Source organism: Megascapheus bottae, chromosome 9 (assembly GCF_031878675.1).
Source record: "Megascapheus bottae isolate mThoBot1 chromosome 9, mThoBot2.hap1, whole genome shotgun sequence".
Classification (NCBI taxonomy): Eukaryota; Metazoa; Chordata; class Mammalia; order Rodentia; family Geomyidae; genus Megascapheus; species Megascapheus bottae.
Genome location: NC_143517.1, coordinates 61,222,100 through 61,246,371, shown reverse-complemented (window position 1 = coordinate 61,246,371; position 24,272 = coordinate 61,222,100). Strand labels below are relative to the sequence as shown.

At 36.9% G+C, this 24,272-nt stretch overlaps 1 protein-coding gene across 3 annotated transcripts in view; it reads right to left on the bottom strand.

Moving 5' to 3' along the window:
• Efr3a (EFR3 homolog A) overlaps nt 1-24,272 on the bottom strand; it is a 76,904-nt gene that overhangs the window by 29,972 nt on the left and 22,660 nt on the right. For 2 of the 3 annotated variants that reach the window (XR_016536708.1, XM_090339407.1), the window contains exons 2-6: nt 14,675-14,751; nt 11,243-11,370; nt 10,261-10,411; nt 4,315-4,436; nt 784-933 (exon numbers count right to left, since the gene is read on the bottom strand). Coding sequence is in view for 2 of the 3 variants with exons in the window: in XM_090339407.1 (XP_090195533.1) it covers nt 784-933; nt 4,315-4,436; nt 10,261-10,411; nt 11,243-11,370; nt 14,675-14,751 (628 nt within the window). In the remaining variant the exon portion in view is untranslated. Of the gene's footprint in view, nt 1-783; nt 934-4,314; nt 4,437-10,260; nt 10,412-11,242; nt 11,371-14,605; nt 14,752-24,272 lie in introns of all 3 variants that reach the window. The other variant, XM_090339408.1, reaches the window with a different exon arrangement.

Sequence of the window (24,272 nt, the reverse complement as noted above, 5' to 3'; positions counted from 1 at the left end):
ATCATCACGTCTAAGGAATTAAGCATAAATTCTTTTTATAGTTAGAATGAACTGAAATGAATAGTCATCAAATAGATCTCAATTATAAACTACTTTTATAATTATGGTGATTATTTTTTAAAAAATTAACTATAGAATTAAGTCTGTTCCAGATTTTCCTCTTTAAATTGCAGACCAAGATTGTAAGCTTATTAGAAAACTCTGCCTTTGGAGGTGAATCAGACAGCATTTCCACACACAACAGAACTTGGGGAAATGTGTGCTTCTGGCACTTGAAGAGGGGGGATAAATATGTGAATGCTGTGGAGGAAAATGAAACCAGCATACATCTAAAATTATTATAGTACTCCAAGATATCTTAGAAAAAAAGGAAGAATGCCTTAAATTTTGCTGAAAAATAAAATCTATAGAAACTCACTATTATTGTTGTTGTTAGTTTTAACTCTAAGAAAGAGCATGCTAGGTCTCAAAAGGGATAATATAGATTCAGCTACAACTTTTATTTCTCATAGTTTCATCTCTCAGCAGTACTACTTAAAACTGCAATTTGGAAGTCAAATAGTAAGTATAAACAATCTAAAGGAAAATAAGGCTTTAGTGTATAAACAAAATCAGTGGCTAGTATGCTTGATGTCATCACTGTAGTATTTTTTCCTGAAAGGCAAATAGTTTTAAATCCGCTTAACTATGTTATGTAATACTTAAGACAAAAACATTTTTGTCCTAGCAAGCAAAAGAGCATATACTGAAAAGCAACATAACTCCAATGTCTTTATCCCATACCTGTCAACCTCCTCTGTCTTCTGCATGTTAAAAAGAAGGGATGGAACAATCTTGTCCATGTGCTGAGGCTCCCAAATGGTAGCACGAAGCTCATCGTTAACTGTTTTGCGAACCACACCTTGAATTCCTCTTATTCCAGCAATTCGGATTCTGTGATGAAGTAAAACAATGAGCTATGAGAAGTTATTTTAAATCAATCCATTTGCTTACCTATAAAATGAATATTAAGAAAATATTGTTGCCTTAACAATTAAGTATCTAACATACAATAAGTGTACAAAATAAAAATCAAGGGTAGACACAAAAATATGTCCAAAGAAGACTTACTTTGAATACTACCTTTTGAAAAACCAGCATTTAAAGTTTAAATACAGAAGCACCCAGTACACATATCATTTGGCAGTAAAAAAAAAAAAAAAATTAAAAAACAGGTCTTCTTGCTGGGCGCTAGTGGCTTACACCTATAATCTTAGCAACTCAGGAGGCTGGGCTCTGAGAATTGCGGTTTGAGGCTAGCACATGCAGAAAAGTCCATGAAACTTATCTGTAATAAACTACCCAGAAAAGGCCTGAAGTGGCACCGTGGCTCAAATGGTGGAGCACTAGCCTTGAGTACAAAGAGGCTCTGGGACAAGCCATGAGTTCAAGCCCCAGGACTGGCACAAAAACAAAAAACTCCAAAAGCAAAAATCAGGTTTTCCTGAGATGATGATGATAATTCAAACTAATGTGAAGAATAGACTTCCCATTTCTTGTCTATAAGTCCTAAAGCTCACTGAAAGATTTTGCGGTTTCTGAGCAGCTTCTCCAAACTTCTCTCACTGTTCCTCCCTGAGCCTGCCCAAGGGGCCCTCATTTCTTAGGATGTTAGGTTTTTTTTTTAATTCTATTTTTATTATCTTCAAGGAGTTGTGCAAAGGGGTTACAATTCAACATGTCAGTTTATGAGTACAATGCAGCCTGAGATTCTGCTTCTTATAAAGGTATGTGTCTACTGAGTGTGTGTATATATATATATATATATCACTTGTACATGTGACTTACAGTCTATCAATATATAATTTATTAATCCTTTCCCAATTTCCTATCCTACTCAGTCTCCAAATTTCCTCAAGACTTTCCTTGATTTCTTTTTTTTTTTTGCCAGACCTGGAGCGTGAACCCAGCCCCTAGGCACTGTCCCTGAGCCTCTTTGTGTTCAGGGCTAGTGCTCTATCACTTGAGCCACAGTGCAACTTCTAGTTTTTTGGAGTAGTTTATTGGAGGTAAGAGTCTCATAGACTTTTCTGCCCTGGCTAGCTTCAAGCCATGATCCTGAGATCTTTGCCTCTTGAGTAGCTAAGATGACAGGTGTGAACCAGTGGCCCCTGGTTCTTTCCTCACTTTCATTGGTAGGGTGAGGGAAGGGAGGGAAGAAAATTCTCAAACTTCAAGAATGAGAAAACTGACTAAATGCAGCTTTTAAAAGCTGCAAAGGACAAGGCAAATGGAAACTGCAAAATACATTCCTCCTGGCCAAATTGTTTCCATTTTTCTTCTACTATTTCCTACTACCTAAAATACTCACCACTTAGAGGTTTATCTACATTGTCTTCAAATACTATAAACAGGTATGAAGCATGGAGTATCTGGAGAAGGAAGCAGTAGTGCTTTACAAAGCATGGAGAAATGGTAAAGGTATTTCAGAGCAGCAAAAAGGGAGAATGGGAAATAGCAATGGTATATAAATGAAAAATCAAATTGGAAGTCAAGGGACAAAAGCTGCCTATTTCAAAGTTCTGGTTACAGAAACAGCTTTGGAAAACATAGGGAAGTCCAGCATGAATAGACAAGCCTAACATCACTACTCAAGCCAGTCTGCTTTACAAACTTGCTGCTGCTACATACATTGGATGACAAGAAAGCCAAGAACCAGAAGACAGAGAACCCAACACAGAAGATGAGTGGAACAGCAGCAGATGATAGGCCGTTGAGGAGTGGGCTGTGTTAGTGGTAACTTCCAAGAGCTATTTTAACTACATGCTGGCATCCAATCCAGACTGAAATCTGAATAACTGTCTCCCAGTCATGGCCCCCAAAGGAATGTTAGTTCCTGTTCAGTGCCTATAACATAGGAATACTCTAAAGACTTCAATGAGTCAATTCGAATAGAGGGCTGAAACTATACCTGGCACAGCCATGGTAAGGATGACTCTGCTCATGAGCAGGAAGGTTTTAAGAAGCTCAGAGCTTAAGCTTGTGATTTAGTTTACTAGTGAGATCCAATTTAACATGGAAATGTTTTAAGAAACCTTACTCATTACCAGCTTTATTCTTTACTGTCACTCCCCTGGACATCTTTATGACAGAGTTCTGATGCAAATATGTATATAAGTTAGAATCTGATAGTGATATAAATGCATCTGAATAAAACTAAATGAGTTTTTAATTAAAGTTAAGTGAATAAATAAATCCTCTGTCCAAAAGCATTTTATTTTACTTATTTGCTTCACAATGGTACAAATGAAATCTTTGCATTTGGGAAGTTCAAATATAAAGATCTATGGAAAGATATGTGATTAGGAAAGAGTCTTTATATGAGCCCTTTTTTGTATATAGAATATTTCAAATTCATTTTGTAATCACTAACCAGAAAAAAGGTAAAAACTTGTTCAAAAGGCAGGATATTTCACTAGGGGGCGGTAAGTTCTTAGAAACAGGATAACCTTATGCAACACATTTGCAGTTTTATTTGACATTAAATGCATCCTTTCAGAATTATTATAACTAGAAAACAAGAAAGGTTTATAAAACATTTAAACAATGTCCCTGAGGAAGATTTTAGTGGTGAGTAGCATGGACAACAAGCTATTCCTTGACAATGCCTAAGGAAAGCACATTCCAGAATGAAAAAGCAACAGGCTGAGGTGTAGCTAGAAAGCTCCAGAGCTAGAGTTCAAACCCCAGAACAATCAATTTAAAAAACAGGACTTAGGGGCCGGGAGTATGGCCTACTGGCAGAGTGCTTGCCAAAGAACGGAGTTCAATTCCTCCATAACATATACATAGAAAAAAAAAGCCAGAAGTGGTGCTGTGGCTTGAGAAAGCCCAAGAGCAGTATTCAGGCCTTGAGCATAAGCTCCAGGACTGGTTATAAAAACAACAACAAAAAACAGGACTGTGAAAGGCCTAGTATTGTATGGAGGAATAATTATACTAATAGAAAAAGTCATAGCCTAGAGAGTAGCTTAGTGGTAGACTGCTTGCCTAGAATGCACAAAGCCCTGGGTTCTATTCCTCCGTACCACTTACACAGGACAAGCCATAAGTGGCGCTGTGGCTCAAGTGGCAGAGCACATTCTAGGTTACATCCAGGCTGTACTTCAGTGAGGAACTTGGGAAACCACTCTCCACAGCTACAGTGGTTGTCCCATCTTCTAACAGTGAAAAGCTGTTTCACTCATATTCTCAATCCTTTGAAAATATGCTATATGAACACAATATTAACCTATAAATTACTTACTATAAATCATGAGTTAAGATAATACATACTCTGTTCGTATTTCGGGATCACTGTGACAGGAATGACACATGGCGCTGAATCGAGATACAAAAAAGTCGTACCGTCTGTGATAGGATGGTGTATCTTCCTCAATATTTGCAAATTTGACAAACTGAAAACCAAAAGCAACCAAATAGATAATATTTACCTTTCTGAATACAAAATAAACTCAATAATCTCTGTTATCTGATATATTAATAAATAACAACCATACAAGAAGCAAAGAAAAAAATGCCAAATGCAAAAAAAAATACTGAAAGTAGATAAAAGATTTTTTTCCCTTTTATTTTGTGGTACTATGGATTGAATCAAGTATTCTATCCCAGACCTATTACTTTTAGTGTTTTAGATACTATTGTGCTAACTGAGACCATTCAGCCCAGGTGAGTACCTGGACAGCTATATGCCAATTTTAGGCTTGTCATGATCCATGGGGTCTTTGCAAATGTTTCTGCCTATGCTAGACTCAACCCATTCTTAGCCTCATAACACCACTGGTACCTGGCAGAAGAAACTTCTCAATAGTGAACTCATACAATATCATGGGCAGAACAGCCTAAATATTAACACAACCTACAACCTTGAAGCCATCATCTAGAAGGAAAGATCATACTCTATAAAGCTTGTCTTCCTTTCCTGGATTCTAATAGTGTTTCAGTAATTAGCATAGTTATTGGGCATATAATCCCTACAGAGTGATATTTTTGGGGTGCTTTGGCTTGTTGAGACTAGGTCTTATTCTATAAGTCAAATTTGGTCTTTATAAACCACAAAGTTCTTGCCTCAATGTCTATCTCCAGTGCTGGGTTTACAAAAATCATGTGTGCCCCGATGCCTGGCTCAAATTGTATTCGTCAATAGAATACATGACAAATGAAAGTATTCAAATAAATAAAATATATAAAACAGGATGGGGGGCCAGGAGTTTGACCTAGTGGTAGAGTGCTTGCCTACCATGCACGAAGACCCAGGTTTGATTCCTTGGTACCACACAGAAAAAGCTGGAAGTGGTGCAGTGGTTCAAGTGGCAGAGCACTAGCCTTGAGGAAAGCCCAAGGACAGTGCTCAGGTGGGTTCAAGTTCCAGGATACCAAGAAAACAAACAAAAAGAAAAGGAAAAAAAAAACAAGCTGGGACAAGAAAATGAAGTACATATGGGAGGAAGGGAAACATGATCACTGCACAGTAAACAAAAATATTTAGAGGATGAAAATTTGTTTTACTTCATTTTATTTTTTAAAGCAGGATCTCAATATGCAATTCAGACTGGTCTTGAGTCCATGATCCTTCTACTTTAGTCCTTCAAGTACTAGGATTATAGCCTTGCCACCATATCTGGCTTATTTTACTTCCTTTCTAATCATTAAAAACATGTCTAGATTTAAAAAACCCTACAATGTCCAATTTATTCCCTAAAATTCCTTAATACATTTTTACAAGCTTTTTAAATCACCTGGTAATTTATTACTTCCATATGCTAAACTGTCTATTGATTTACTTGCAAATATAGCAATATATGCATATACTCCTGCCAGGATATAGACAGATAGATTTAAAAAATATCTATCCAAATTCAGATGAAGTATCAAAATAATGTTATTAATCTTTGCTTGAAATCAAACTGAATTAAAGAGTGAATCTGGGAAAAAAATGAGATTTTTAAAAAGATGTTAAGCTGGGCATGGTGGCTTACTTCTGTAATCTTAGCTACTCGGGAGGCTGAGATCTGAAGATGGTGGTTCAAAGCCAGCCAGGGAACTAAAGTCCATGAAACTCTTATCTCCAATTAACCACTAGAAAACCAGAAGTGGGGCTGTGGCTCAAGGGTAGTGTGGTAGCCTTGAGCTGAAGAGCTCAGGGACAATGCCCAGTCCCAGAGGGATAGAGAACTAGCCTTCAGCTAAAGAGCTAAGGGACAGTGGCCAGGCCCAGAGTTCAAGCCCCATGATTGACCAAAAAAAAAAAAAAAGTTAAACTAAGCTGTTTTATATGGTTTATGTTTCCTAAAAGGAGGATTAAGTTCAGATTGAACAGAGTTACTCTATTTTATTCTATACATTGGTTTCATCACAAGAGTTCTAAGTGTTCCAACAACGTATAAAGAATTTCATTCACTCTATAGATAGGAACACTGCAGGTCAGAGGCTATCATCTTTTTAAAACTGACCTAATTAATGAGTGCTGAACTGCCATGATAACATAGGGATTTGAATGCAGTTCTCAAGACAGCCACATTACACACAAACAATATGTGCAGAAAACTGCACAAAGAGAAAAGGGAGTGCTAAAACACATATTATCTATATGAAAGCATCTTCTATTCTCAAAGTATATGTGTACACAGACACACACACACACACACACATATATATACACAATGGAATTCTACATAGCCAACAGACAAGATAAAATTTGCAGGGAAGTGGATGAATCTAGAGCCAATCATGTTGAGTGAGACAAGTCAAGACCAAAGGAACAAAAGGTGCATGGTGTCCTTAATATGTGGCTATTAGATCCAAACAGTACAAGAACAAGGACTCAGTTTTGTGTACCCAATGCTATGGACATGGTAATGGAAATATAAACACAACTACATAGACATAAAAATCTATGACTCTATAGACATAATGTTTTATTACACAGATTAATATGTATCTATGACATACAAACCCTCAGCCTAATTTTAATTATGTTCTAAAATCTAAGTGCCAGTGACTGTATATAGAGATTCCCTTCTTGAATACTTGTTTGTTAAACACGCCATTTGAAATATGATGTAAAAATCAACGTAAATAAATTGTAAAAAAAAAAAAAGACAAGCACTGAAGAATTACTTCTAAATTTTGGAATTGTAAGTGACTGCACTGTTTGCTCTTTTTAGCATTTTTCAAATTTGCTGTAAAAACATATTTTCAAACAAAAAATATTAAAAGTAAAGAAGGTCAATGTTTTGGAGCATTTTTAGAAGGAAAAAACACTTGTTCTCTTGTCATTTACTGAAATTCACAGTACTAGCAAACTCTGGTAATTATTAATAGAAATAGCTCTACTAAACTGCAGTTGAACACAGAGATAAAAACGTGAGTGGGTGTTCCCTAGGAAAACTGAATGGAGTTCACCTTCCTTCCCATTTTATGAGGCTGTTTTCCGACTCCCTTAACCTTTAGCACTCAAGTCTCACTCTATAAGGTCTATGTTAAAATACATCAGTAAAATAAAGGTATTATCATTACATATTTATCATATGCAGGGGTAAAGAAGGCTTATTGAGGAGACACAGTATTATGGAGAGATTCCAAATTGACTATTAGGTATGAGTGGACTTGAATCCTGATTTTAAGAGAATAAAGTTACATAACATCTGTATGGCCAACCACATACTATATTAGTTCTCCAGAGACCTTGAGCCAAAGTTGTATAAAGTTAACATTTGTACCCATTATGGATTGTCTTTTTTATAACAAAAATTAGTTCAAGTTCACCTAGTTGGACTTTATTTACAATTCTTCACTTTGCTAGGTGAGTATCTGTAATCTGAAAATATGATCTGCAGTACCCCAAAACGAATAATTTATAATTTGGTATTAGGAATATTCAACTAGTAAATATGATTTATCAGAGTAATGCTACTTAACATTGATCTTGCTTGATTCCGCATATACATATCCTTTATTCTTTTCTTTATTCAGTTTACAAAAATAAAAAAAATACCTACCCAAATATCTCAAACAGGAGAATCTAAATAATTACATTCATTAAGTCATACTGGTTTGGCATCAACTGGTTTGACATTTCAACAAATTAAATAAATGTACAAAGTCCTTTAATAAGTATAAAATACCATCATGTTTGACTATATAAAGCACTTAGCACTAACAAGAAATTAAAATTAAGACTTCCAGAGATAGATAAACTGGGTTAGGCAAGACACAATCACTTAAAAGTAGAAAACTGGGGATTTTGGTCTTTTTCCCAAATGACTCATTAAAGTAATCATAATGGGACTCTTGGCTAGAAGAAAAGAAAATTCTCGGAAGGCACATTACTCCATGCCCTCCAGCTACGCAACTATTTTCCCTACACTTTCCTGACCTAATTGTAAAAGAAATAAGAAAAGTCTCAAGAAACTTTCAGTAAGCTAAGAGTACCACATCAGCTACTGTGTCTGGAAATACCCAGTATTTTCCTCTAAAATAAAGGGGCAAAACCATAAAAAGGTTTTGTATGGTGATTTTATTCATATACTTTTTCTAACAAGCTACATCTGCCAGTAATGACAATAATGCCATGTGCTGTTCTAAGAGCTTCATACTAATTCTAACACATATCACATTTTTAGGTTGTTATAGAAAGACTACTATAGTAAGAGGTTAAGCGGTAGTCCTAAGATTGGAACTATCATTATCGTCACCTCATAGATGGAAAACTGAAACAAAAGGTTAAGAACTACTGAAGCTAAAAAAGATCAGAGGTGCTAGCCTAAATCAAACCACCACGGGTGTACTCAAATTCACATGAACACCTTTTCCTTTTCCTACAACAGAGAATTAGCCACAAACATTAACAAGGGATATGTGATGAAAGTATGGATTCAGTCCACAATATTCATGCAGACTGGATATCTTAAAGCTTTCATAGAAGGAAAGGAATTCTAAAATAAAACTAAAGGAGGGGAAATCAAACAGTATCACTATGTTTTATTTTTCTTTTCAGATTATAAATGTAAAAGTAAGAGGGTAAATATTACTACTGTATTTTCTTTTTTCTTTCATTGTATTTTCCTTTTCCTTTTAGCAAACTAACTGTAGCTCAAAATAAAATAAAAAGAATGCGGCAAGTAAAAACAGCTCAGAAGACAAAACTCCAGCTAGAGAGAAAACAAGGTTTTCCTCACAGTATTGAAGAGCTGGTTATCCATATGCAAAATATAGAAGTTGATCCCCCAACTCATAGCACATATAAAATAACTCAAAACAGACAAGTTTAAACTTAATACTCTTAGAAGAAACCATAGAAGTAATCTGTGACTCTTGGACTGGGCAATGGTTTATTACAATCATGCCATAAGTGCAAAAGAAAAAGAATGAACAAAAATAGAAACTGTGGCTCATGCCTACTCATGAAAATGAGATCAGAGGATCACCGTTTAAAGCCAGTGAGGCAGTCCCCATTAGACTCTTACATCCAAATAGCTACTCAAAACCCAGAACTGGAGCTATGGCTCAAAGTGATAGAAGGCTAGCCTTGAACAAAAGAACTCAGGGACAGTGCCCTAGCCAAGCCCTATGGCCAAAAAAACGCCCCCCTCCAAAATACACACAAAAAAATCAACTGGATGCCATCAAGAAAGTAGAAACCACATAATTAGAGAAAGTACTTGCAAATCACCTAACTGATAAAGGTTTTGTTATTAAGAATACACAAACTTCTACAACTTAACAATAAAGAGATAAACCAATCAAAATTAACAAATAACACTGATGTATTTGTCAAGAGTGTGGAGAATTTGGAAAACTCACTGACAAAAGTTTACATAATGGATATTTACAATTATTTGATATATGCAAAACAGGAAAATCCAGAGACAAAAAGTAGTGTTTCCTAGAACTAAGAGAAGCAAGAAATAAGAAGGTGATATCAACTTTACAAATATTTTAAAGTTGAACTGCATATTTCATAAGGATACACTTTATGATAAATGAATTATATTTAAACTCAAAGGAAGGGTTAGATATAAAATTAATACTTTAATAGGCAACCTAGAAAAAAGGAAATGAAAGGCAACAGCAAAAAATAAAAGAGCTCTAACTCTTCATCTATGTTAGTTATCTCCATGCCCTGATGAGAGAATTAGCCTTTACCAGGTAAAACCATCCTGAGATTAATTCTAGATATGCTAATTAAACTAGAAATGAGGAGAGAACAGTTTTGCTCACAGAATTTGTTCCAAGAACTTGAAGCTTTGGTTCCCCCGATTCCAGTAGCTTTGCTACCATATGAAGAAAGCTTTCTACAAAAGGCTTGATGCTTTGAGAGTGGCAGGCCATAAGAAGTTGGTCCAAAGCCTCCATAGCAATTAAAACATACCTAAATGTAAGAGAAAAGCAATGTCAATTCATTTCTAGATCTCAATTCTAATGATTTTTAATTGAAATATTATAAGGAAATATTTGACAAACTTTGTAATTCAGTAAGACTTCAGTCTTTAAATTAAAATTCAGTCTTTAGATAACTTTGCTTTAATAACCACATATAAAAGCACCTGGTGCCAGGACTACTATCAACATGTTCTAAATAGTAAAAATAGGAAAGCACAGAATCCAATGTATCGCCTGGAGAATGGACGACCCCAGAAACTAGGGTCATAAAATGACAACATAGACAACAGTTACAACTCGAGTGGCAAAAGTTACTCTTATTCTAGCACCAAAGATGGATTAGGCTGTTAGGTCTCTAAAAGAAAAAATATATTTGGTACAATTCCAAATTAGTGTGCTTGTATTGGCCGGACCTTGTTATCAAAGCCAAACAAAGTTATTTTTTACTCCTCTGAGAGATCAACCTGAACCTGTGTCAACATAGGATAGTTCTGTTTCAATTTATAGGTTAATTTGTAAATTACAGTATCACATCCTATAGACTAAGGGAGTCAATTCTCAATGAATTATCATTAGAGGAGGTCTAAAATGTAATGGATGCTAAAGCTAAAGCTAACTGATAATTCGAGTGTACACATAAAATCTAAAAAACTACCAGGAAACATGGTCTATTAAATCTATTTTACACATTTCTCGTATACTATTGTATCATTTTATCCTACATAGCCTTTGCCTGACTAGATGGCACAGTAATTTAGCAAGACTGAGCCTAGGAAGAATTTTCCTAAGACAGACTGTGAGTAGCAATTAGCTCCCTTACCCAGAACGATGTCTGACAACATCCCTGCTCAGCCTTTCTGCTAGATAGGCACCTATGCGATCCAGCTTCTCTGGAGCAGACACAGCATAAAAGGTCAATTTCTCCATATCAGCTTTAACAAGGCCATCCTAAAAATAATGACAAAATAAAAAGGTTATCTATACTTCTATGCTTCAATTAGTTGGTGATCCTTTGCTTTACTGTTTTGGATTTGGTCTGCCTTTGTGAGACAGGGTCTTGCAATGTACCCCAGGTTTTGAACTCTACATGCCTCAGACTCCTAGGGTTTTTAGACTGTTTGATTTGGGGTCTTTAAGTGCTGCCAGCTTTAGTAGAAATACTTCATGCTTCATATTTGTCCTTTTGGTTTGGTGGTTAACCTGTTTTTTATGAATCTTTCTAAGTATAACTTTCCTTACTACTGCCACTAACCATTTTGGATTATACACAACTTTCAAAATGTTAAATATTTCAGTAAGGAAGCCACTGAAATGGAAGTTCATAAATAATGGATGGATTCTAATACTCCCTTTTCTAGAGAATTAGCTTAATTAGCACTAGTACATAGGAAATGAAATGCATTTTAGTGAAAAGATTTCAGACAAAATTTCCTTTAATTTAAAACTTTTAAATGCTTACATATACCACAATGAACCTTTTACATATATATCGCTGTTATGAAATGATTCAAAACTTGGTATCACTATAGTTTTGTTATAATTATTGAATGAAAAGTATCCAGAACTATATTGATCAAATTTTAATTTGCATTTTTTAAGTTACATCAAGAACAGGTTCCAATATGGAATTATAAAACTGTTTGCTGTCTCCATCCATTAATATATGCAATATATGTGTGACGATTTCCCCCAACCTCACATAACCATGTAATCACCATCACATAATCATAGCCCTGTATTACTTGATCAGATAGAGGTATGTAACTAAATGTTGTTTAAGATTATTGGAAGAGGTAGGAAAGGAGATTAAAAATTATGTTACAAAATTAAAATTTCATGAACTTGTGTTTTCAACCTCAGTTGACCTCTTGACAGTCTCTGGTTAGTTTTCTGTTTCCCAAGTGAAGTCACTTTCTGATATTTGCACCTATGACATTTTCCTCAAAGTTGCTACTTTACAGTGAAATGAAAAAGACTAACAATTTTATGTAAAACTTCTTTGATTCAGCCCACCTATCTGCCTTGGAAACTCTTTCCTGCTTCTCCCAGACTTCTGGAAAAGTTGACATTGGATGTTCTTTTAGCTGGTAATGCACATCTTCACCGCAACATTTTACTTTGATTTATTTTTGTCCCTAGTAAGGCTTGAACTCAAGACTAGTGTTTCCAGTTTTCTGGTGGTTAACTGGAGATAAGAGTCTCACAGAGTGGCCTGCCCCAGAATGGCTTTGAATCACTATCCTCATATCTCAGCTTCTGGAATGACTGGATTACACGTGTAGGCCACCAGCCGCAGCTCACTGTTATGTTTTATAATACCATCTCTTCCTTTATTATATAAATATTAATCAAGTGGCAATTATGGGCCAGGCACTGCAGAAAACACTAGAAAAGCAATAGTTGGCAAAGAACTGTTACTAGCAGAGAACTTGATGGGACAGCCCATTTATTGCTTCCATTACAGGATGGGAAACCAGAATGCTCTTTGAAGGGAGCACTGTGCAGCCTAATTCATTGTGAATATGTATGTGGTAATTAAATTCAAAATAAGAAAATTTAAAATAAGTGTTAATTAAAAAATAAGAAATATAGCAACTGAGTAATACCTAAAACATGCATGTGAAGTTGACCATTTTCTTTTAGCTTGTTTTACACACAGGTATTGAAATAAATATTGGATGAGCCCTTGACAAGATAAGCATTCTGTAATCATTTCGAGTTTATTGGCTTTCCCACCCATGAGTACGAGTTAAAGTGGGTGAAAATAATGCCTTGCTTGTCCTCCATATTCTGTCTTCTACCTCCTCCTTTAATAACTATGTCCCAAATGTCTCAGGTAAACAATGAGTTGAATATTCAGTCTTTTAACTGACACACTTGAAATTTCAAGTCAGAAATCATGGTTAACACCATTACCACCAAACATACTCTACCATTAGGCTCCAGGAATCCTCAACTGTAGTTCAATAGATCAACTTTCTCCTAACCTGGAATGTGTCCCTTACTTTCCCACACCTTTTCTTTCCCCTCCTTAAAATAAAAGGACTCCTCTTCTGTATCTTTTTATTCATTGTGCCTTAGTATTTAATAAGATTTTATTTCATGTCAGTCAATGGATGAAAAGTTCCCTCGAGGCAAGCAGCATTTTAGGATTATTATTATTATTTTGCCAGTCCTGGGCTTGAGCACAGGGTCTGACCACTGTCCTTGGACTTTCTCAAGGCTAGAGCTCTACCACTTGAGCCTCAGCACCACTTCCGGCTTTTTTTTCTATGTATGTGGTACTGAGGAATCAAACCCCGGTCTTCGTGCATGTTAGCCAAGCACTCTACCACTAGGCCAAACTCCTGGCCCCATATCTTAGGATTCTTATATGACACACATTATCCAGGATATTGACAATCCCAACAGCATTGATGACTAACTTCATTTATCTAGGTAAGTTTTAAAATAAATATTAATATTAAATTAACATTAACATAACTAAAGGTTTCTTTGTAGTTGGATGCATTTTAAAATGCATCAATTTCTAGAAGCCCAATGCATGCAACATTCTGTGTTCATATTCACTTAATGGAAGACTACAGGTGTTTAGAAAGTCTATGGCAGTGTCGAGCAAAAACATTCAAGCCCAGCTGCTTTGAAACCAAGAATCTCAGATGTGCTTTAACATTTTTAATAAAAAATTAAAATAGTATCTAAGTAAAAAATATGGCAAGCAATATCTGCAACAGTCCTTCATTTCCTTAATTCTCCTCTAAACACTGTACAGCAAATCCCTACTTGTTCTTCAAGTCTTTTATTTCCTTAAGGTCTTTCTTAAAGGTACAAGTCGTTGCTTTAGTCTATCCAACAGTACCCTGTACTTCATACTTCAGTCACAACAATATTGTGGTTGCAAATGGTGAGAGTAGAAAACTGTCTATACTGTACATGTAGAAAATGTTCACAATTGTACTCTGAGCACACAATTATCTGGTACTAACTCCTTAAGTTTTTGATGAATGTACTTAAAGTACTATATAGCCTATAGAAGAACATAATAATCCACCTTTCACTCCCAATCTGTGCTGAAGCTGTGAAAAGACCCGACAACTAGCCAAGCAAGCAAGGGTTACTTAAAAGAAGCAGTGTGCGTGAGGAGACGCAGGGAAATTAAGTAGAGAAATGAAATTAGGGAAACCTTGGGGAGGTCAGCAGGGGGCAGAATGGGTCAGCAAAGAGAAGGATCAGTAGATGTAGATCACATTACTTTTGGATCTTCAGGGAATATGTTGTCCACCAGGCGTTTGTATCGAGGACGCAAAGCAGAGCAGCAGCAACATACTCCTGTTTCAAGAAAACAAAAACACAGAAGGCACAGAGATTAATACTGTAAACCAACACAGAAATGCAAGGTTTTGAATACTGCTAGGGAATTTAAGGAGAAAATATTTAAACCGCTATAAACAGAAAAGGCATGTAAACTCAATAAATGATTAAGAAAGGATAGTTAAATTTCATGTTTCCCCCAAAGACCAGCATGAACAAAGATTTTACAGCACCTATACATTCAGTACAATAATTGTTCTGTAACTGCTAAGCAAATACATGGCCTACCCCCACTTATCTCCTCTGCTTTACCTACTTTCCCAACAAACTCCGTACTAATCTGCTACCACAACTTGGTCATATGGTCTCCTAGACAGTGCTAACCAGTCAGGTATTCCAAGCCCAAGTATAAGACTGCCACTTCCTTCACTCTTAAGCCTCACCACCCTATCTTCCTCTAACTAGTGCTTCCCACCATGCTTACTGATTATCCCCAGCCTCCCCTCACTAGGACGTAAGCTCAGATGACAGAGATGCTGCTTAATTCACTGATGAATCTCAAGAAATTGTGGAGACCAAGAGCATGGCCTAGTGGTAGAGTGCTTGCCTAGCATTCACGAAGCCCTGAGTTCAATTCCTCAGCACCACATACACAGAAAATTCAGGAAGGTGGCACTATGGCTCAAGTGGAAGAGCGCTATCCTTGAGAAAGTCCAATGACGGTGCCCAGGCCCTGAGTTCCAGCCCCAGCACTGGCAAAAAAAAGAAAAGAAAATAAAAGCTGTGGACACACTTGGCACAGTATTAGTAATACAAATATTTGGTGAAAGATTGTATACATGTATGTTCAATCAACTTCAATAATATCTTCACTGCTGTTTCTCTCTCTCTCTCTCTCCTCTCTCTCTCTCTCTTTTTATATTGCCAATCTTGGGGTTTGAAATTAGGGCCTGGGTCCTGCCCCTGCACCTTTAGTGCCTAAGGTTAGTGCCCTACTGCTTGAGCCGTAGCCCCACTTATGGCTATTCCTGAGTACTTTATTGTACATAACAGTCTCAAAGACTTTCCTACATGGTCTGGCTTTGAACCATGATCCTCAGATCTCAGTTTTCTGAGTAGCTATGATTACAGATGTGAACCACCCAGCACTGGGCATCTTTTCAGTTTTATAACCTAGTTTAGATTTAATATCTTACCTCTGTTTTTGTCCATAGTTCACTAACTGCTTCCCACACAACCCCTATAGGTTGTTTTTATTATTTCAGTGGCATATTCAATACTTCACCAATAACCTAATTATGTACAAATGCACTACCAGCTCAGAATATTCTTTTTTTATCTTAGTAATATTTTTCTATATATTTTTATTGTAATTAGAAGGGTTACATTATATTCACCAGATAGAAGGTACATTACTTCACAAACATTGATACCCTTTCTCATGTCTTGGTCCCCATTTCCATCCCCCCATCCCCACCCCTCAGCTTTTTTTCCCCCTTCCCTATCCTATTTCAAATAACCAAATAAGCATATATACAATATATCAGATAACAAAGTGAAATATTGTAATATGAGATAACCAAGGGACATTAAAAGAGATGAGGGATAACACAGTACATTAAGATCTCTAATCACTCATTATATGGCTTTTGTTTCTATATCTTGGAGGTCCTTTCATTTAGCATCATACTATATGGCCTTATGTATCTAGGTTTTGTTCTATTGTAAATCTCTGCTAGGAGAGCCCTAGGTTTCTATAATCGGTAGTAACAAATGAGGGAAACCACTGAGACTATGTTCCCTTGAGTCTGGCTTTCTTCACTTAATATGATTTTTTCCAAGTCTTTCCATTTCCTTACAAATGGGACAATGTCATTCTTTCTGACAGCAGCACAGAATTCCATTGTGTATAAATACCACATCTTCTTGATCTACTCATCAACTTGGGGGCATTTGGGCTGTTTCCATACCTTTGCTATGGTAAATAGTGCTGCAATGAACATCACTGTGCTAAGTGGATTTAGTATGTCCTTGTTTCTGGACCATAGGGTAAATGCCAAGTAGTGGAATTGTTGGGTCATAGGGGAGCTCTATGTTTAGTCTTTTGAGGAACTGCCACACGGATTTCCATAGTGGTTGAACGAGTTTGCACTCCCACCAAAAGTGTAGTAGTGATCCCTCCTGGCCACATCCCCTCCAGCATCTGTTATTAGATTTCTTGATCCTGGCCATTCCAACTGAAGTGAGGTGAAATCTTAAGAGTTGTTTTGATTTGCATTTCTTTTATGGCCAGAGATGTCGAGCATTTCTTCATGTGTCTATAGGCCATTCTTGTTTCTTCTTCAGAGAAGACTCTCTTTAAGTCTTTGGCCCATCTTTTAGTGAGATAGTTGTTACTTTGGAGATTAGTTTGGGAGTGATTCAATTTTTTGAGCTGTTGATATATTTTAGATATGAGGCCTTTGTCTATTGTATGGTTAGTGAAGATCTTCCCCCACTCTGTAGGCTTTCTAGTTAATTTGCTTGCTATGTCCTTTGCCATATAGAAACTCTGCAGCTTAAGGCAGTCCCACTTATCCAGACTTTCTCTGATTTGTTCTGTTTCTGGGTCCTTATTAAGAAAGTTTCGACCTGTGCCAAGGAGGCCTAGTGTGTATCTCCTATCCTTCTTGTAAAGTTTTCAGTGTGCTGGTTTTTACCTTGAGGTCTTTGATCCATTTGGAGTTAATCCTGGTGCAGTGTGACAAAGAAGAATCCAACTTTAGTTTTCTGCAGGTGCTTAACCAGTTTTGCCAGCACCCCTTGTTGAAGAGGCTGTCTTTCTTCCATTCTATTTTTTTGGTTCCCTTATCAAAGATTAGGTGGCCATATGTCTGTGGGTTAATGTCTAGGTCCTCAATTCTATTCCATTGATCTTCAGGCCTGTTCTTGTGCCAGTACCAAGCTGTTTTGGCCACTATAGCTCTGTAACAATCTAAAGTTTGGTATGGAAATTCCTCCTGCATTGTTCTGCTAAAAGTTATTTTTGCTATGTCGGGTCTTTTATTATTCCATATGAAATTTTGGACTGCCTCTTCTATTTCTTTAAAGAATTGACATTGGGATATTGATGGGTATTGCGTTGAGTTTGTAGATAGCCCTTGGCAAGATTGCCATTTTGACAATGTAAATTCTTCCAATCCAGGAGCATGGGGGAGGGGGGTTCAATTTCCTCAGTTCTGCTTTAATTTCCTTTTTCAGGGTTTTAAAGTTTCCATCAAAAAGGTCCTTTACATTCTTAGTTAATTCCTAGGTACTTCATTTTCTTTAAGGCTACTGCAAAAGGAGTTGCTTTCCTGATTGTGGGGCCTCACTCCTCTCATTCTTGGCATAGAGGAAGGCAGTTGATTTCTGAGGGTTAATTTTATACCCTGCTACCTTGCCAAAGTTTTGAATCAGCTCAAATAGCTTGGCAGGGTTCTTTAAATACAGAATTATGTCACCTGCAAAGAGGGAAAGTTTCACTTCCTCTTTCCTTATTTGGATCCCCTTTATGCTTGCTTCTTGTCTTATTGCTCTGGCTAGCTATTCTAATACTATGTTAAAGAGGAGTGGAGAGAGTGGGCATCCTTGTCTTGTTCCTGATTTTGGAGGAAATGGCTTTCAGCTTAGAATATTCTTATGAACATATGGCCATTCTGTTGCTGACCACTCTATTCCACAAACTTCAAATATTCCAAAACATTTTAACTTTAAAATCAATATATTCTAGACCGTGAAACAGCACAAAAATGAGAATATTAAAAGCTAAAATTAAGGCAGGCACAGTGGCTCACAACTGTAATTCTAGCTACTCAGGAGGCTGAGATATGAGGATCAAGGTTTAAAGCTAGCCTGGGCACAAAAGGACCTAAGACTCTTATCTCCAATTAACCTCCAGAAAACAGGAAGGGGGGCTTGGCTCAAGGATAGGGTGGTAGCCTTGAGCTGAAGCACTCAGGGACAGTGCCCAGGCCAAGCTTAAGCCCCATGACTCAAAAAGGAAAAAAAAAACAAAACTAAAATTAAAATGTAAGACAAGTATTTACAACAAAGAATTTGATAAGGCATATGTGTCTAACTTCCAAAATTGTAGAAACAAGATAAATAAATAGAAAAAAAATATGGCTACTAGGCTTGGGCAAGGTACCTGAACTATGTAGGAAAAATTATAAGAGTAAGTGGGATCAGTATTTGTGTCCCACAGAATGGCAAGTTTACAGGAATACTAGCCTTGAGACATGATAAAATGGCACACATGATTTCTGAAATTGGAGTGTATATGCACTAAAACATGATATAAAAGGTCACCTGAAATAGGAGTTAAAAACTTGGTTATAAAAAGACCACTGTTGCCTTATCAATTAACACTATACAAGAGACTATTTTTTCTAGATCTCATGTTCCTTATGAGGCTTATATACTCATTTACCAACTGTTAACTGAATGCCTGGCACAGGTCAAGATGTGATTGAATGCAGATGTGCCATAGAGTGGAACCATTAAAGTAGTGACGAAAGCCAAGTCAAGAATAAGGTCTGTAGCTGGGCCTAGTGGCTCATACCTGTAATCCTAGCTACTCAGGAGGCTGAGATCTCAGGATTGCAGTTCAAAGCCAGCCCAGGCACTAAAAATGTCCTTGAGACTCTTATCTCCAATTACTCACCAGAAAATCAAAGTGGCTCTGTGGCTCAAGGTAGGGCAGTAGCCTTGAGCTGAAGAGCTAAGGGACAACACCCAGGCCAAGGGGTAGAGTGGTAGCCTTGAGCTGAAAAGCTTAGGGACAGCACCCAGGCCCAGAGTTGAAGTCCCACAGCTGACACTGCCCCCACCAAAAAAGAATTAAGGTCTATAAATCATCTTTCCTGATGAAAAGTACTGCAGATTTAACATTCGCAAGAACTATCATGACTACTTTAGAGAAGCAACAATTTGAGCAAAACCAATCATGTAACATACTCAACAACAATGACTGGATTAGAATAAGAGTCTAAAATTAAAAATCTCTGGGAATCCTAGTTGTATTTTTTGCAGTACTGAGGTTTGAACTATAAGCCTCCAAATTGACAGGCAGGTGATATACTACTAAACCACATCTCCAGCCCTCAGTGTATAAAAGAAGAATATCCTTGCTTGAGGAGCTTACAAAATGTTATAAAATAGTGGACAATTCACGAATCTATAGTAATAAAAATTATATGCTAGTTATAAAAAATGTTGTGTTTTCTAACAGAAAAAACTACAAAGAAGTAAAATGTTTTAATTATTCTTCCGATCAACACCCAAATTCCTGAATGCATTTTTAGACACAAGAGCAAAACACAGCCGGTGCCAGTGGCTCACGCCTGTAATACTAGCTACTCTGGAGGCTGAAATCTGAGGATCATGGTTTGAAACCAGCTTGGGCAAGAAGGTCCATGAGAGTCTTACCTCCAGTAAACTACCAAAAACCCAGAAGTGGAGCTGTGGCTCAAGTGGTAACTCACTATCCTTAAGCAAAAGAAGCTCGGGACAGTACCCGGGCCTTGAGTTTAAGCCTTAGGACTGTCAACAAAAAAGGGGGAAAGGGGTCCCTAGAGTTTAGCCTTGTGGTAAGAGTGCTTGCCTATTATGCATGAAGACTTGGGTTCAATTCCTTGGTACCACATACATAGAAAAAGGCTGAAAATGGTGCTGTGGCTCCAGTGGTAGAGCACTAGCCTTAAGAAAGCCCAAGGACATTGCTCAGGCCCTGAGTTCAAGGCCCAGGACTGGCAAAAAAAAAAAAAAAAAAAAAGGAGGGAGGTGGAGGTGGAGGGAGGGAGAGTTCAGGTTTCGTTATTTGGTGAGGTAGAGAGTCACAGATAAATTAAGACAAATGAGCAAAAATCATATTTCTGTGTGTCTACTATGTCCAACACAAAAATATTTCTTATACTATTACTGAAATAAATTAAAAGCAAGCATGCAATGGGTAGTATTATGCAATTACTGAGGCACTACAATGATGGAAAGCTTATAATCTGCTAGAAAGATTAAAATGACTATTTCACTAGCACTAATGAAAGGCCAAATATAGCAAATTCAAATTGTCACAGCAAAAAGGTTGACTATGGGGATAAAAAGCAAGTCCCAATGCTTTAAATATTCAGTCAATTTTAGTATTTACAGTAAGAAGACGTAATAGTAAAGCATTAAAGTTGACGTGCATTGTCACATTGTTATTATGTGATGCTTTCAGTTTACGGGATCCTGAAGAGTAAATGTGAACCTTGGCAGCAAAAGAGGGGTTGTTTGAGAAAGACTGGCAAGGGAAGGGGAAAATAGTGTGATAGGGTGAATATGAAATACATCATTGTACCAAAGTAGCAAACAACAACAATAAAATCCCTGAAATCAGAAACGAAAATCCATGATAAAGAGGGAGGAGGGATGAACTTGGTCAGAGTATATAATAATAACTGAATAGAAGTATCACAATAAACCCCTCTGTTAAGAAATAACTTATGTCAATAAAACAGTGACTATAAACTTAGAATGTAATAACCTCAGTTCCCAAGTCTAGAAAGTCTAGGTCCTCCCTGGAAAGGCAGATGAGCTTTGAACCCCACAGGCTGCAAAGCTACAAAGCACATGCTCTGGAGTCACATAGGTGAAGGCAAATCTCCAAGGCTCCAAACCATCTAGCCAGGCTGGCAGTGTTCTTTGTCTAACTACACCAGTCTCCTTATTAATGGAATAATGCATTATTCTTTATTATTGGAAAGGGTAAACTTATATATTTTTTCATTAAGTAACCATTAAAAATACTGCAACTACAATTAGTAATAAAGTAAACATTAGTTTTACTATCAATGAAAACAAACGGAAAGCCCTTTAGATAGTATTTTTAGTGTGGATGTGTTTGTAATCATTTTAAAACTTGTAATAAGTAATCAAAACTTCAGGTAATTAGAATGATATGAAATTCCAAGTAAATTACACTTATGGTTCACAATATCTTCTAAGAACCAAACTAGGAGTAACTGCCATTTTCAGAATGAGCTATGTAGCTCCTACACAAGGACATTGCTCCTGAACTCCTACACAAATATCCAAAGTGGAAATAGGCTTAAAAAAGCCAGCTTGTTGCAAACCACACAGCTGGTAAGGAACCGCAATCCCAACCCAGATCTGATGGGCCACACTAAATCCAAGTACCAGTTTATATATTAAACTCCTTAGTTTTCTACAAATCATGATCAATAAATCTGATTTTAGAAATGTGCGCGCCAAATAGAAAAGAATGGACTGCCATACAGGAAAATCATCACAGGGAATTATTCAGGATGAAAACATTTTTCATCACTTACAACAGAAAATTTTTAAAAAGCTACACACTATAAAGAAGATACACGAAATGAAGTTACAATTGCCAATTACGTTTCTATAAACTATCAAAGACTTATAAGATCAAAATGTCTGGCAATATCGTAAAAGAAATGGCACATGTTAAGAAAGAAAGTACCATCCTTAAAAGCATTACAAGAACATACAGAAGCACTGGACCTACTCAGACACAGGAACGGGGTGGACTCTCCTGGTGAGGTAAATTCATAAGGCTTTTCAAGGTCAGCTGCAGGTACCTGCACGTAGTCCTTCATGTTGTATGAGACTATTTTCAAGTAGATCTTGCTGCTTCTAGATCCTTTTACCTACTGTTCAGGAAGTGCCTAGTTCACTTTACTTCTAATTAATTAGCAAAGAGCACTGAAGTACTGAAGCTTATCTAACTTGTTGACATCAAATATAAACCTATCAAGAATTTGATAATATCCGCATCAAATTCTAACAAGGCCAATTAGCTTAAATAAGACACTATTAAAGTACTTGTCTTCCTAGTTTAACAAAAGTAGCTTTTCAGAAAGGTGAAATAAGAAAACAAGGCTACTGGTACCTTTTCCCTTAAAGCCATCCCTACACTTCTTACCCCAGCTTCTGACATGTTCCAGTAAACTCATTTGGATCCTAAAAACACTGCATTTTCAACTTCTTCCCAAATTTGTCTTCATCGTAGGAAAATGGAGCTAAGCATATCATAGAAGGCCTCAAGCAACTGGGAAGTCTAAGCAATCAACGTGAATTCTTCTAAATTAAATTTTTGCACGAAAAAAAGAGAAAGTAAGCCATTATCATTCCCCTCCAATAGCATGTGGAATTGAGCAATCTAATGCACTAGGAAGAGAAAGAGGAAAGCTAACCAGATAAATTACACTATGGAAAATGGAACTTGGGCAAAGCTGGAAAGAGGAAATCCTGGCTCCAAGCAGTACCATATAAAGTGCAGTTAGGGTCAGGGACAATCTGAAATCTGAGCCTTAGTGAGTGAATAGGAGTATCCAATCACCCATCTCTCAAGGGGTTAGTAACATTAGAACAATAGTAGAAAATGTGGCTGCAATGTCAAAGTTAAAAAAGTTAACATACTCTTCCATCAGTGAATTTCACATGCTTCTAAAGTAACCATTTCTTCTCAAAGACAAACCAACATCTTCTAACATCATTCTCATGTGGATTTGACAATGTCTCTAAGTTCTCACTAAGGAATGAACCTATGAACTGGGAAGAGGAAGCTTCCTTCTTCTTAGTTGTTACAATTAATTTCCAGCTATTACTAAATCTAAGAGGCAGTCAGTCAAAGGAGAATGTGAGCAGTTGCTCAATCTCACAACTAAACCGGAGGATGAATCAGGCACACGAGCTGATCACACACACAGAGGTACTTGGAGCATTTTGCAAGACAGGAACCAATCATTATTCTGCCAAGAAATAGTTATCACCTATAAAAACACCTGCTTTCCTAAGCAAATCTAGAAGTTTGGGAAGTAGGATTTTTTAAAAGACCTGCAAAGAGGGCCGGGAGTTTGGCCTAGTGATAGAGTGCTTGCCTAGCATGCATGAAGACCTGGGTTCGATTCCTCCGAACCATTTATGTAGAAAAACGCTGGAAGTGGTGCTGAGGCTCAAGTGGTAGAGCTCTAGCCTTGAGAAAGTCCAAGAACAGTGCTCAGGCCCTGAGCTCAAGCTCAGGACTGGCAAAAAAAAAAAAAAGAAAGACCTTCAAAAAATATAACTATCTTTTACTTTCAGCCATGTTACTGGGAACTTGGAATAAAGATGCTGTCTAAAACAAACATGCAATGCTGTGGACTCTACTTCAGCCAGGAAATCCCACTGTGGTAGCTCTAACAACCTGGAACTAAATTTGTTTCATGATCTCTAAAAAAGCAGAAAGTAAACACTGCCTACATACTGACTTTACTGTCTCATTTAATTCCTTACCACTACATTCCATACTTTCAATGGAATTCTTCATGATTTGAGGTTTTGGTCCCTCAGTATTTCAATAATAATATCTACAATGACTTACTGAACTTATTTATATGAAGTATATGTCACCAGAACAAGTTTTGATTACTGTTATCAATGGCTGGCATATAGCAGTCATGGACAAAAATTTTTCCTACCAGAGGAACGGACACAAAGTTCATTGAGGTTTTCAA